The sequence below is a fragment of the Chanos chanos genome, chromosome 3, assembly GCF_902362185.1.
Source record: "Chanos chanos chromosome 3, fChaCha1.1, whole genome shotgun sequence".
Classification (NCBI taxonomy): Eukaryota; Metazoa; Chordata; class Actinopteri; order Gonorynchiformes; family Chanidae; genus Chanos; species Chanos chanos.
In genome coordinates this window covers 44,677,507-44,692,775 of record NC_044497.1, presented here as the reverse complement: position 1 = coordinate 44,692,775, position 15,269 = coordinate 44,677,507, and the positions used below count along the sequence as shown (strand labels likewise).

Sequence of the window (15,269 nt, the reverse complement as noted above, 5' to 3'; positions counted from 1 at the left end):
TCAAGTGAATATGATTTAATCTTCACTCTCTGTGTTATTGAATTTGACAAATATCCATTTTGTTTAGCATCAATGGCTGGTCACTGAGTTTAAGCTTTGAGCCTTTCCTGGCTCAGTGTTCTTTTCAAATGATGGTAATCTGCAATGCTTGGAGAGCATAAAAGCAAAGACTGAAAACCAAGCCTAACCATCAAGCATGTCTTTAGAAAGTTTTCCATAAGGTCACTGTGTGTGTTCCACAGCAGTTTGTGACCTTTTGAGTGCTGGGTTAGGGTTAGGGTTATACTCTTTTATCATAATTTTTTTTTTAGTTTTTTTTTTTTTTTGTGTGTGTTCTTGTGTTCTTTTTTAAGCAATCAGTGTGTGCTATAACATTGTCCAGTAATACCTAACCATTTTGGTCTTTGCTTATGTTAATTCTCTTTCTTACTCAGTTATATTCTGCCTCATCTGTAGACATAAGTCTTTATAAGATTTTATGGTTAAGAATGTAAAGTTTTGCATTCTTCATTGGGTCTGGAGTTTATTGTGTATTGACTTGTCAGGTTGAAAAGTTTAACTATCGGCTTATATGTGCTACAGAAGCGTTTTGAATTCACAGCCATATTTGTATGAAACAACTTATGCTGTTAAACTTAATGCCTCCAAAACCCCAGGCAGAGCAATTTTTGGAACAAGAAAATGTTCTGTTGCACATATGTTGGACACTTCAGGTTTAAAGAACTGTAAGGATATGAGTACTGTTGTTCATTTTCAGATGTATCTGTTTTGTGTTTGGGGGTTCATATAAGAACACTGGATGATTATAGGAATTTTAGACTGAACGTTTTAGGTTTATTGAGGAAAAAAAGTTTTACAGGGCACTGATACTGTAATGTGTATTTGTACATACGAAAATGCAGGAATACCAATATGTGCCTGAACTGTGGTAATAAACCTAGAAGTTCAAGGTTTCAAGTAAAGTTTTGACATATCATATCATATCATATCATATATCATATCATATCATATCATATCATATCATATCATATCATATCATATCATATCATATCATGTCATATTATATGTAAACATTCAATATATATATTCTGCAGATTTCATGTAGGCTAATATTTTCTGATAATGGCAAGCTGGCCTCAAGGATTAGAGAGTGTTATGGTCTTTATAATATTAGTTTGTGGTATCGGGTTAATTAGAGGGTCTTATGGGGCTCAGAGGACACTGAGTGTGATATTGGCTTGGTTATGTGAGGGTGCTTTGATAGATGCAGGGAATGGTGTTCATGACACTAATGAAGTATTGGGCTGGCAATCTGCTTCAACACACAGTTAAGTGTAAGTTTCAGTGTATGTTTTACACACAGGACATATGTTCTCAGGTCCTGAGCAGCAGAGGAGTGTGTGTGTGAGCGCATTCGCGCATGTGCGTGAGTGTGTGTACTTATGTGTGTGTGTGTATATGTGTGTGTATGTGCACGTTCATGTGTGTGTGTGTGTGTGTGTGTGTGTGAGTGTGGACACACGCGCATGCACCTCTGGCTTCAGTATTCCAGTCCATACTCCACAATCTGTCATTTCATGTTAGTCAAACTGATCACAGATGAATTCTGACGTTGACGTTAATTGCCTTTTGTCTCTCTGCTAAGCAGAGCCAGTAGAGGGGGTGTGTGTGTATGTGTGTGTGTGAATGAATTTGTGTGTGTGTGTGTGTGTGTGTGTGTGTAAGTACGAAGGAAAGATAGGCTTTGGAAGTATCTTGCTGCAGATGGAGAGGATGGAAGTTTTGACTCAAAGCTCTAACTCATGCTCCTCAGACCCTTTTTTCATCTTTGCTCTCTTTTCTCTTCATCTACTTCTACTTACTATTTATTTACTTACCTATCTCTTTCATTTTCTCTCTCTACATCCATCTATCTGCCTCCTCGTGCCCCCCTTCTCACCCAGGTGAATCTGGCTCAGTGTATTACTGTCACTCTAATCTAATTGTCTTATGATATGTCTTCAGCCTGGCTAAGTGTTTGTCTGAAAGGGATGAAATCTCAGTTTTGAAATCTCTCTCTCTCACACATGCTGATTAAACAGGCTGGCCGCTGCATAATTGCAACATCCCTAATACTGAACCGGCCACTCTGTTGCCATGGTGATCCATGATGAATAATACATCTAAGGTAGTACATTATAACCATACAGTAATGACTTGGGCTTGTTTTAATAGACAGGAAATGGAAAATGCCTCTATGTGTTCAAGTGCACTCAATTATTCCTTTGTTCCATCATTCCTTCCCTTATTCATTCATTCATTCATTCAGTCAGACAGTAAGTCAGTCAGTTTCAAGTTTATTTGTATCATGCTTTTTACAATCAAAATTGTCTCAAAGCAGCTTTACAGCAATCAGTGCCTAACCCCCAGTGAGCAAGCCCAAGGCGACAGTGGCAAGGAAAAACTCCCTAATGAATCATTCTAGTCAGCCAGTCAGTGGAGTGTAGGTATATTAGTCAATTAATAAATATATCCTATGACCACGCAGATGTGCCCAATGGAGAATGTGCATTTCCAGACCTGTGTCCATATACTAATCTGTAAACCCAGTGTAAGCCAAGTCTGACCCCCGAAATCACCATCAAACCAGCTCAGACATACAGTCCTAAACATTGATCCTAATAAGAATGAATAATGCAATCCCAAACCAATCAAAACCTATATGTGCGCCCATATAAACCAGTCCTGACTATTGTGCTAATAACTAAGCTAGAGTACAATGCAGTAGAGTACAATATTAAGTATTAACTTCTGTCAGTCCCCATCAAAACAGTCTCATTAATTCTGGTCAAAATGTGTAGTCATATTTGCATACAGAAAATCCCACAGAAAAAAAAAAACACTCAGTGGGTGTATGGAGAGGGTGACTCACAAATAGAACTCAAGTGCTGTTACCGTGACAACCTCAGAGCCACAACAATTGGGCTGTGAACAGGTTAAGTGTGATGCTGTTCGGAAGGAAACCACCAGTCGTGTGAGTCAAGTGAGGTGTTTTATGGTTGCTATAGATACACAAACCATCTGACCATGAAAATAAGGTTAATGTTTTTAACAATCATTTTATGATGATGATGATGATGATGATAATGATGACTATGATCATAATGATGATGAGAAGAAAATACAAACTCACAGAGAGCTGAATGACTGCAAAAGGTGTGTAAATGTAAGCATTGCAATAGTAAACATCTAATTTAATAATGTCTGCAATGTTATATTGAATAGCCGATTTGTTATTTTTCAACAGGGGGGATGGCCCAATGGTCACTGACACTACAAACTGAGTATATAAGGGTACGGCAGGTTAACAAGGGGGATGCATTTTGGTCATTTTGTTAACAAGGGGAATGGCTTCCCCCCTCATCCCCCCACAAATCGCCTACTGATTATATCAAAAAGAGGACGATACACTGTGGTGAAATATCAGGTATGAAGTCAAACACAGCCGTGACAAACTGAGAAGTAGACAGATACAGACAAAAGGATGAGAAAAGATGGGATGATAAGATGCTCTAAAGATATAGTCTGAGATGTGGGGCATGTGGGGTGACAAACTGAAAAGACAGATGCAGTGTCAGAGGGCAGCACAACAGGTGAGAGATAAGGGCAGGCAATATTAAGTAGACTAATGAGAGATAGACAAAAGGCAACCAGATAAACTGTCAGTAACAGTGTTCATGTGCAGTTGAGTTTTTAAGCTGACACACAGGGGAAATAAAAGTACTCACAGAATATTAAAAATGTGGCTTGGATGTATTACTTATATATCAAGTTTTACTCATATATCTAATGTATTCAGTACACATCTAGAGTCATCTAAAGGCTCAGATAGAAAGAATAGACAAAGAATTCTGCAGTTACATGCAAAAAATTATTTAATCTTTTTCTGCTCTGCGTTTCTTAAGACTATCTAAGCAAGACTGGTAAAAATAGACAAATTTAGAGATAATAATAACAGAGGTAAATAATAGAGGTAATAATAACATTGGAGCAGTTTCTTTTTTTATTTGTAAACTCCATTTAAATAGTGTTAAGGTCTAGAGGACCTAAGATGTGAATAGGTAACAAAAGAGGAATAATTGTCCAGTCTTACCAGAAGATGCAGTGTATGGAACTCACTTGGACATTTACTGATTAAATGAACATTTCGTACATTTTCAAGATCTTTTTTAAACTCAGGGATTGGTAATGGTGTTATCAGTTGTGTTCTCCATAGAAGATACATGGCCTGACACACCTTTGTAGGCTAACAATCAATGAGTACTTGGGTCCTTTGCGCTTTAGAGCTCCAGTATTTAACAGTTTCGACCTGATACCCAACAGCCATGAGGACTATATTCGATACGAAGAGTGTGACGTGTACAGCAGATATAATGATACATGATATAATGATACATGAACGAACGGACAGACACTTCGCACAAATGTTACACTGAGGCCTTATTTTAAAAGATGTTTCTGTCTCAACGATATCATAACCCTTTTACAGTTATAAAGTAATTATGCTTATTTTCGAAACACTGTAATCTCTGTATACCTGGCTGAGTTCAATCAAACTGTCGCATTTAAGACGGTATAAATTGCATTCAGTGTTCGAGAGTGTTGTGTTGACAAAATGCATTTAAAACACCCAAACATAAAACAGCTGCAAATTCAACTTGCTGATTTCTACATTGCACGCCATAAAATATTTTATCTCGACGTTTGGTCATCATTCAAAATCACAATATAGGCCTAATCGACGTCCATTCAGAGTGCAAAGTGAGGAAGTATACACCCAGCTTTACAGTTAGCTCCATACAGCGCACGATTATTTTTTGCGTATCCGCTCCATTTCCGTTTTCAGACCTCCCTCCCTCGCCTTACTGTTTCTATAGCAACCGAACTGTTTACCAGTGTCTGCATGTTGAAGTACGTTGGTACTGCTTGAGACCGCAACAAAGTTTTAAATGAACAATAAGAGAAACGGTAAGAATGCACTAAAAACAAGTCTCTTCCAAGTGAACTACCCTATACATTGACATTTAGACAAGACAGAAAACCCTTTTTGCTGTTTGTGTAAAGTTTGTCGGTACCTTCCAGTCGTGTGATCCTTATGTGTGGTCTTGGTCTGTGTGTTCTTTTTTAAATTTGCCCTGGCACAGCACTGAGCAGATACTGATATTTCACATTCTATCTTAAACTATTTTTGAATACTGCCTATCACGTGTAGTGTTAACAGCGATGTGCGTTATTTCAGCCTGAAATGCTTAAGCCACCCGTGAAAGATGGCCCAGGGAAATACAGTACCTTACCTCCTATCCAAACTGGGCCCAAACCATCCGAAGAAAAAAGGGAGGTGAACAGGCTAATACTACATTGCAGAGGAAATAAAACACCAAAGCTGGAACTGCGTGACATAATGTAAGCTATGGTGATCTCTCGCCGTCTTTGAATAAAATAAAATGAAACAAAATAGAGCAAAACCCTAATGAATCTCATTCCTCATTCAGCGCTGCTCAAGCCATGAAAGACTACATGAAAGCAATGGAAGCACAGGCGGTGGCGTGTCCGTCAGCTGATCCAGAGCTTCCCTCTATTGTAGGCTATGAACGTTTTTCTTAAACAGCATCGATGTACAATATAGTTCCTGAAGTCCTCATTACAGTTATTGCTCATGATTAATATATGTCCTATGTTTGACTGAGAGATATCTTGAAATTTCTGTATGCAGATGAGTGGGGAAGACAGGAAACGATATGTAAGTGCCACAACATTTTTTTTTTCCTTTGGATCATTAACAGGCAGATAATGATTTTATCACCACACTACTTATTAGGGTCACTTTTTGAAGTAATAACCTTTGGAGAATTTTTCACCATGTGCATAAAGCGATGAGGGTCGGAAGTTTTCCCCACAGTATATGAATCAGTTGCGTCCTCCTGTTGTGCTTCCTGCAGTTGGACTACATGCGTTTGAAGCAGTTTGTGGAGCGCAGGCCCACTGCCCCTTTCCAGCAGCAGTGGTTGGATTCTATGTTGACACTCGTGCCTCCGCAGCTTAGCCAAGGGCCTCAGCAGCAGGGGTTGCTGGAGGAACTGTGCAAAGAGGTCAGAGAGAACTACAGTAGATGCATGAACGAACACAAAGGTAGGACCACCATCTTTGGTACTGTGCATCAGATCCACAGTTGGCCCAGTCATAGACAGACCTTTTCCCACACCTTTTTTGTTTTTCTGGTTGGTAGACATATCCCTGTATGTTCCTAGAATTTGACCACAAATTGAAAGAAGTTGTAGTTTCTTTTCAGAGATAAACTCAAATGTTTCAGTTCACAACTTTTAAGTTTATGTTTTAAGATGAGAGCTGTGTTAGTCAATATATATATTGGTAGGTTGGTGTTCTCTGGGTTTTGTTTTTGTCTCATTTCATTAACGATAAGTTGTATTCTCCTAAGTAAATATGGTGCTCCGAAAACCAGAAATTAAAGGATCAGATGTTGATGGACAAAGACTTCTATCATCCAAAAAGTGAGTCAGAGTATAAAACACACACTTTACTCCTTGACCTTGACCTTGACCTACACAAGCAGAATATTTTAAAGTTGTCAATTAAAGAAATATAAATCTTAAAACTGAACAACAATGAAGGGCAGATAAGGAATGCACAAATATGAGGGGGAAAATGTTTATCATTCACAAGATTTGAATAAAGGTCTCTTTGCAGATCCTTTGACTTCTCGAGGCCTTGGCATGACAGCTTTGTCAGGAATCGTAAGAGGATCAAAGAGAACTTGCATATCCTGCATCCAGTTATGAGAGTTATTTTGGATATTTGTCACACAACATTTTCTCAGTTGCTGTTGGTTGATCTCTCAGACTGCAGGTGTGTATTGAAGTTGAACTAATATATTGCCTGATTACTTTAGTTTTAAAGAACACAATTTATAAGTGAAAATGAGAATCGGTGCACTAAACTCAACTGAGACTGCTGAATGAAGATCCACAGGGCCTGTGGACTGTGAGAATCTGAAGAACAAAGTGGCTGTAGAGTGTGAGAAAATAGAGGAAAAGATTATGAATACCTGGTTCCCCAAGGTCATTAACTTGCTCACCAGCAAGAAGACATTCAAAAACGTGAAAGCAGAGAAGCTTGACTTCTTTTACAACTGTGCTTCAACCCTTATTTCCAATCAAGTGAGTGTATATATGATATTCCACCATAAATGTTTTCAGTTTGAGATGAAATACCTTTAATTTCACAAGTTCTTTAACATTTATTTCAGGTGAAAGCCATCATGCCCTCACTGTGTTGTAATTCAGTCATAAAATCATTGCTAAACAGCCTTATTAATATCAACTTCTTTGCTCAAAGTGCAACCAGGCTGCCTTTTTTTTTCAGTAAGCTTTTGCGATATGTTTACTTGTGACAACACCATGTTTTCATAAAGACATGTTTTCTGTCTGTGCTTGGCCATAGCTAAAGGCACTGGTTGAGCGGAGCGTCACAGAGTTTGTCCATCTCTTTGATTCCACTGATGCTCACAAAATACCTCTCTTCAAAATGGATCTAATTGCTGATGATGAGAAGATAGAACTTTACCCCAGTTTCCAGGATTTGGAGGATGCTGTGCTAGAAATGATTCATCTTATTTCCAGTACCATGCAGGTTAAAGACAAACTAATCTCAAGGGAGTTATTACAAACTTGGGGAAAATTAATAGTATTCTTAAGTAACTAAACACTTTTCATATTTGTATGTGTGTTTAGTGTTTTGTGTTTAAATGACATAGCAAGGGGTCCGTGTATTGAAACTGAATAGAGATATATTCGATGTTTCATAGAATGTTCAAACGGTTCAGTCCTTCCTGGCAGAGACTAACTCCTCAGTTGTAGATGCTAAACTGCCAGATCACATTCTGGTATGGGCTCAGACCACACTCAGGAATGCTGTGGAGAAACACCTTGTGGAGCCAGTCAAACACTTTCAGCATTATGGTGAGGGTTTTTTGTTTTTTGAATGTCACTATGGAACGTTACGATAAAGTAAGGCTATAGCTAATGGATTACACACTAACATTAACATAATTTTCTTTTTCTTTTTGCTAGTTGTGATGTAATTGAATAGCGAGGAATCACATTTATTTGTTTTTGATCACTTAAATATCATGCAGTTGACAGCTATGACTGGCTTGTAAATGGGACAGCCAAGGCACGGGTTGAGAAATTCATCAAGGAGGAGCACAGCTTTAATGAGTACATTCAGGTAGGACTGCAAAGGTCATTTACAGTGTGTGTGATTTCAGCGTTCTTATGTATTTATTGTGTTGTGTGAAATTGATTTTGAATGACTTTCCAGATAGTGGAGGAGTTCCGCTCTCTGTCTAAGGAGGTTGTCAGCCTGCCCTCTGTAGCTCATTTTGACATGGTGTGGTTAGGTTGTGAAGAGTTAAAACAGGACCTAGCCATGAAAGCAAAGGCCTTTGCAGAGATCCTCATACAGCAACTGATCAACATGCACAGAGAGAACAGTAAACAGTAAGACCCCTTGAAAACATTTATTTTCTGAAAACTTGACTAATATTCATATCTTCTTGCCTTACACTGATGTGCTCTACTAGCAACATTACATTACATTACATTACATTACATTTATTTGGCCGACGCTTTTATCCAAAGTGACTTACAAGTGGGAAACAATTCAAGCGCCAGGATAGCGAGAGACCTGAGAGTAGGCGCTAAGTGCGAGCAATAAGTAGTAAGTGCGAGTTTCCTTCAAGATAGAGGGAGGAGAGTAGGCATAGAAGAGCACCTCAGGTGTGAGTAAGGCATGTTAGGGGGTTAGAGGTGATAGTTGTTAGGAGAGCACGTGCTCTCGGAACAGGTGGGTCTTCAAGAGGTTCTTGAAGATAGAGAGGGATGCCCCTGTTTGGATGGTAGTGGGTAGCTTGTTCCACCATCGGGGAACCACAAACAAGAACGGTCTGAGATTGCCTTGTGTGTAGGGATGACGATGCCAGACGATGTTCCTTGAAGGAACGCAGTGGACGAGAAGGAGCATAAACCTGTATTAGTGAGTTCACGTAGATGGGTGCAGACGCAGAAGTCACTTTGTAAGCGAGCGTCAGTGACTTGAATTTGATTCGGGCGGCTATGGTTAGCCAGTAGAGGTCGATAAGTAGCGGTGTGACATGTGCCCTCTTAGGTTGATTGAAAACCAGACGCGCTGCTGCGTTCTGGACCATCTGTAGGGGTCTCACTGTGCATGCTGGGAGACCCGCTAGAAGGGCATTACAGTAGTTGAGCCGAGAGATAGCCATGGCCTGTACCAGGAGTTGGGTGGCATACTGAGTAAGGTAGGGCCTGATTTTCCCTATGTTGTAAAGAGCAAAGTGGCATGACTGGAAGACCGGCACAACCTGGTTGGAGAATGATAGCTGATCATCAATCATGACACCATTTCACTTAGACACAGAGGAAATATACTGACGTGTAATAGGAATGGCTCTAAAGAAATGTCGTTCTGGTTGTTTTAGTAAAGTATTATTTGTTGAATGTTTTGAAGCTGTGTTTATTATTTAATTTTTTTGTATCGTTTTACCAATATGAGAGTATAATTTGGTATTTCTTAGGATCTGTCAGGAGTTTGAGACCATTCAAGATAATGCTCTCATGGTGTCAAATACGACAGAAGACATGACAAATATGACCGCTTTTATTGAGCATGCAAAAACTAAAGGAATTGAAGAGCTCAATAGCAAAATAATGGTGAGCTTTGGAGGATTGTCTCATTTATCCTTACAACATTATAGTACATGTGCACTTACTTATATATGTACTTATACAAAAGCTGATTAAATAAAGAAAGACTAAATCAATCATTCTACCTTCCTTTAGGAGATACAGCAAAGGCTGAGTTACCTGTTTGATGTCCACATATTTGATGCAGAAGATCTTGAACTTAATTCTACTGTGTTTATGTGGCCACAGAAAATACATCCAGTTTTTGAACTCAATGCTGAGGTAGAGCTTATGCTGAAATTGCGTGATTCTTCAGAGAAATTCCAGTTTTCTTCTTGAGATAAATTTGTTTTGTTGGCTGTTTCACATGTGTGTTTTGCTCCTAATATAGCTAATGGAGGAAGCCAAACAGAAAGGAACACAGGAATTGTTGGCCAGGAGAGAGAAGCTGTTACTGGAGCTGGAGAGATTGGGCCGCAGGATGGAGGAGTTTCTAGAATGTTCAGAATTAGATATGATGCAACAGGTACACCACCAGTCATAATGACATTCTTTGGTTTGTTAAGAAATGTGAAACCCTGACTGAGCCAAAAAATGTCTGTCTAACTAAGGACGACATGTAACACAGCCTTCCAGTGATACACATAATTACCCTCTTAATATTCTCTTGTAGACCTTGTAGAGAAATCATTGGTAGACAGATATTCATGTGGAAAGGTCTGTCACCACACTCCTCATAATGACAAAAAGGATTTAAACATTGGCCGAGAATGTTCTGTTATATAATGTGTGATTATGCTGTTCTCTCAGCATTGATCCAAATTGTGAACCATTTCCCATCTCCTTTTTTGCAGTATGCCACAGATGTGAGAACTGTGCAGAAGAGGCTCCAGGATGTCGAGAAATCTATTCTTTACATTAACAAAGATGAAGCTTTTTACAAATGGGAACAAACAACTTACCCGGAGGTTGAGATTATCAAGGAGAACATTGAATCTTATCAGAAGCTTTTTGGGCTGGTTTTGAAGTGGCAGCGTACAGAAAAGAGGTTCGTGGGTTGTTCATGATTAATTCTGAACAACTTTCCTCATTATTGCCTTTGTTGTGTATATTCTGCTAGGAAACAAACTGATAGCGAAGAGTAGATAAGGATGGACCTTATCTTTAAAACCTCCCTCCTCTCATGATGGGCATACATGAAATCAGTTTCAAACACTCAGTCATGCGTCAGTGATTTCTATAGTGCCCAGGTATGAGTTCTGTAGCAAAAAGAATATTCTCTTTTCATCATTTTTCATTTTTCCATTCCTGTTAAGATGGATGGATGGGTCATTTGTGGATCTAAATGGAGAAAGCATGGAAGCGCAGGTGGATGACTTCTACAGAGAAATCTACAAGATGTTGAAGTTCTTCCAGCAGAAACAGAAGAAAGCTGATCAGGAAAGAGAAAAAACTGTAGCAGTGAAGAAAAGGCCTGGTGAGGAAGACGATGGCAAAGAAGAAAATTCCGGCATACTCATCTGCTCTAAGGTCATAGAGCAAGTCAAAGAATTCAAGGTAATGAATTCTATTCTGATAGCATTGTTTCTTCTTGATCTTGCAAATAATTGCATAATGTTTTTCAAAAAGTGCATGAATGAGATTCCAAGAAATGATATGGCCACCGTTGTTAACTAACAGGAGCACGTTCCGTTGGTGTCCATCCTGTGTACCCCTGGAATCAGGACGCGACACTGGAAACAAATGTCTGAAATTGTGGGCTATGACCTTACGCCGGATTCAGGCACAACACTGCGTAAGGTTCTCAAGCAGAATCTTACCCCTTATTTCGACCAGTTTGAGAGCATTAGTGCTGCAGCCAGCAAAGTAAGAGCACCAGATGAGTAAGAAATGTATGGTATTTGTGAACAAGTGAAATATTTGATATTGAACTATGGGTATTTGCTCGAAGAACATTGCAGTTGTCTCCAACAACTTCTCAGATTTTTTTTAGTTCTTCTAAAACTTGATAAACTGTGTCCCGGTTTGCTGTGTGACTAACACTTTTGTCTCACATAGGAATTCTCCCTTGAGAAAGCCATGCAAACCATGGTGGAGATGTGGGACACTGTGTCATTCCGTCATAACCCTTACAGAGAGTCTGGCGTGTCCATCCTTGCTGCTGTGGATGAGATTCAGACTATGTTGGATGATCAGATAGTGAAGACTCAGACTATGAGAGGCTCCCCTTTCATCAAACCCTTTGAGACAGAAATCAAGGTGTGTTTGTTCAAATCAAATTTTGACTCATATTTCTTGACACAAATTGGAATCAAATACCATTATACTTCTGTTGTGGTTACTCGTTCTCAGTTGTGGGAGGAGAAACTGATTCACATCCAGAACACCATTGATGAGTGGCTGAAGGTTCAGGCACAGTGGCTTTACCTTGAGCCCATCTTCAGCTCAGAGGACATCATGCAACAGATGCCTGAGGAAGGTCAGCTATTCCAGACTGTGGACAGGCACTGGAAGGAGGTCATGAAGCATTGTGTAAAGGATCCAAAGGTAATGGTTCCTGTATAGTGTTTTAACGACTTATCATATATGTCTTTAGATGCACTCTAATCCTATTCATTTCTATCTTTTTGATGTGCCATATCTTTTCATTGCATTGTACACCACATGTTAACTAGATGGGCTTATATTACTTTTCAACAATATGGAGGAAAATCTTAAATTTAATATGCATTTCTATAACATTCACAGATTTTACCAGCTACATCACTGCCTGGTTTGTTTGAGAAGCTTCAAGATTCCAACTCTCTTCTTGATAAAATTATGAAAGGGCTGAATGCATACCTTGAGAAGAAAAGGCTGTATTTTCCTCGGTAAACACTGTAATCCTACATAACACATTCTTCATTTTTAGTTAGTGCTCAGAAAAACAAACCTCCTGTCATATTTCAATACCACAGCTTCTTCTTCTTGTCAAACGATGAGATGCTTGAGATCCTCTCGGAGACAAAAGACCCTTTGCGTGTTCAGCCCCACCTGAAGAAGTGTTTTGAGGGCATTGCCAAACTGCTCTTCCTGCCTAACCTGGACATCCAAGCAATATACAGCAGTGAGGGGGAATGTGTGCAGCTCATCCAGCTGATCTCCACCTCAGAAGCACGAGGAGCGGTGGAGAAATGGCTGGTCCAGCTAGAGGACATCATGCTGCGGAGTATCAGGGATGTAATTAACTGTTCCAGGCTGGTGAGAGTGCTGTCCTTCCTAAAACTGAGTTTAGGAGATGTTAAGATATTGTTTATTATCATGAGAGAGGATAAATATTTGAGTTAAGGAAATTGCTCTTCAAATTTAGACAGCAGTCAACTTGCCTGTTAAATGTTCAAAAGAAGATGTGGAATTTTATGCATTGTGCTACAGCGCTCTCTACCATTTGGCATTACTTTTTAGCATAATGTGCTCTTATCTGTGTCTGTATAGTCTTACCCAGAGACCAAAAGGAGTGAATGGGTGAGAGAGTGGCCAGGCCAGGTTGTTCTTTGTACCTCTCAGATGTACTGGACACTGGAGGTGCATGAGGCCATCAGAAGTGGACCGGAAGTAAGGATATCACCTTTTAAATCCTCACTGTGACTTACAAGAGTTTAAACTATCATTATACAATATAAAACAGCTGACCATGTCATCAAACTGAAGCAGCTTATTAAACTTATGCCTTAAAAACCTTAAAAGTTATTCTAATAAAGGTTCTCTACTGGAGATTTATGCATAACAGGCAAATAGTGAATATTGGTGCATATTGTGAATATTATGCCACTAAACTGTATAATTGCAGGGTCTGAAGAACTATTATGAGCAGCTGCAGAGCCAGCTGAATGATGTTGTTGAACTGGTGAGAGGGAAACTGCCCAAGCAGACACGCATCACCCTGGGAGCGCTGGTTACCATAGACGTTCATGCACGTGATGTAGTTATGGAAATGATTGAAAAGGGTAATGATTTGTGTGATTAAGAATCAGCTGTCGTTCATACAGCGTGAAAAATCACCATTTTATCAGGTTCATGTTCTATGTGCACAAGTCACAATATGGTGATTGCCGTTAGATTGTCACATGATGGCTTTTTTTTTTTTAAGTTCAAGAACAAAATTATCTTTCTCAGGTGTTTCAAATGAAACAGACTTCCATTGGCTTGCTCAGCTACGTTACTATTGGGCTAATGACAATGTTCGTGTCCGCATCATCAACTGTGATGTCAAATATGCCTACGAGTACCTGGGAAATTCTCCACGACTGGTCATCACCCCATTAACGGACAGATGCTACCGAACATTGGTAAAAAAAAATGTAGAGCACATCCTTTGTCTAGTAGTGTGTTTAGTCCATTTAATTTGTCAGTTATATGCCATCTCTTTTTGTTCCTTTTCAATAGATCGGAGCATTTTACCTGAATTTAGGGGGTGCTCCTGAAGGTCCTGCTGGAACAGGAAAGACTGAGACTACCAAAGATCTGGCCAAAGCCCTGGCTGTACAGTGTGTGGTGTTCAACTGCTCTGATGGACTGGATTACTTAGCAATGGGAAAGGTAACATATAGTGGACTGTGTTCAGTTGAAGACAGATGAAAATTGTCTAATAAACAGGATGTGTTTCTGCTCCATAACTATTGAAGCTGAATAACTGTTAAATTTATTTTTTCATTTCTATGTAAATTGCTTTCTTTGGTTTGTTTTAGTTTTTTAAAGGACTGGCCTCTTCTGGTGCCTGGGCCTGCTTTGATGAGTTTAATCGCATTGAGCTGGAAGTACTGTCTGTGGTGGCCCAGCAAATCCTGTGCATTCAGAGAGCCATAGAGATGAAGCTAGAGTACTTTGATTTTGAAGGCACAGAGCTACGTCTCAACCCAAATTGCTTTGTAGCTATCACCATGAACCCTGGATATGCTGGCCGGTCTGAGCTTCCAGACAACTTGAAAGTAGGAACGAGTTTTGTGTTATAAATATTTGCCACCGCCTTTGGTGTCTTCATTTTTAATGCCTGTCACTGCCTTTTTAATGTCTGTCTCTCCTGCAGGTCCTCTTTAGAACAGTGGCAATGATGGTTCCAAATTACGCATTAATTGCGGAAATCTCCTTATACTCCTATGGCTTCCTGAATGCCAAACCTCTATCAGTGAAAATTGTGATGACCTACAGACTGTGTTCTGAGCAGCTGTCCTCTCAGTTTCACTATGACTATGGTATGAGGGCAGTCAAAGCCGTGCTGGTGGCTGCGGGAAACCTCAAGCTCAAGTTTCCAGAGGAAAATGAAGATATACTCGTAAGTATGACAATGGAATGGCAGTACAGTTAGTGCTATTTGGGCTTTCACTCTGGAGTTTGCCAGCAGAGCTATCCTTACAGAAGTTTTGTTATCGTTTCATGTACATACTTTTAACTTAAAACATGTCCACTTTAAGGGGGTGTGATGTGACTCCTTTTTAAGTCTAGACTTTGTTTAAACTGCATGTTCAAAATGAC

General features: G+C 39.5%; 1 protein-coding gene across 1 annotated transcript in view; it reads left to right on the top strand.

Annotated features, from left to right (window-relative positions):
* The first annotated feature begins 5,284 nt into the window (after positions 1 to 5,284).
* Positions 5,285 to 15,269, top strand: part of dnah12 (dynein, axonemal, heavy chain 12) — a 28,023-nt gene continuing 18,038 nt past the window's right edge. The window contains exons 1-27 of the mRNA XM_030767928.1: positions 5,285 to 5,385; positions 5,532 to 5,619; positions 5,753 to 5,779; positions 5,979 to 6,168; positions 6,476 to 6,548; positions 6,745 to 6,903; positions 7,019 to 7,214; positions 7,498 to 7,686; positions 7,862 to 8,015; positions 8,192 to 8,283; positions 8,377 to 8,555; positions 9,650 to 9,785; positions 9,915 to 10,040; positions 10,150 to 10,284; positions 10,613 to 10,806; positions 11,075 to 11,315; positions 11,439 to 11,624; positions 11,817 to 12,017; positions 12,111 to 12,305; positions 12,507 to 12,628; positions 12,716 to 12,998; positions 13,233 to 13,352; positions 13,588 to 13,744; positions 13,914 to 14,086; positions 14,184 to 14,336; positions 14,486 to 14,725; positions 14,824 to 15,069. Of these exons, the coding sequence (XP_030623788.1) occupies positions 5,285 to 5,385; positions 5,532 to 5,619; positions 5,753 to 5,779; positions 5,979 to 6,168; positions 6,476 to 6,548; positions 6,745 to 6,903; positions 7,019 to 7,214; positions 7,498 to 7,686; positions 7,862 to 8,015; positions 8,192 to 8,283; positions 8,377 to 8,555; positions 9,650 to 9,785; positions 9,915 to 10,040; positions 10,150 to 10,284; positions 10,613 to 10,806; positions 11,075 to 11,315; positions 11,439 to 11,624; positions 11,817 to 12,017; positions 12,111 to 12,305; positions 12,507 to 12,628; positions 12,716 to 12,998; positions 13,233 to 13,352; positions 13,588 to 13,744; positions 13,914 to 14,086; positions 14,184 to 14,336; positions 14,486 to 14,725; positions 14,824 to 15,069 (4,356 nt within the window). The remainder of the gene's footprint in view (positions 5,386 to 5,531; positions 5,620 to 5,752; positions 5,780 to 5,978; positions 6,169 to 6,475; positions 6,549 to 6,744; positions 6,904 to 7,018; positions 7,215 to 7,497; positions 7,687 to 7,861; positions 8,016 to 8,191; positions 8,284 to 8,376; positions 8,556 to 9,649; positions 9,786 to 9,914; positions 10,041 to 10,149; positions 10,285 to 10,612; positions 10,807 to 11,074; positions 11,316 to 11,438; positions 11,625 to 11,816; positions 12,018 to 12,110; positions 12,306 to 12,506; positions 12,629 to 12,715; positions 12,999 to 13,232; positions 13,353 to 13,587; positions 13,745 to 13,913; positions 14,087 to 14,183; positions 14,337 to 14,485; positions 14,726 to 14,823; positions 15,070 to 15,269) is intronic.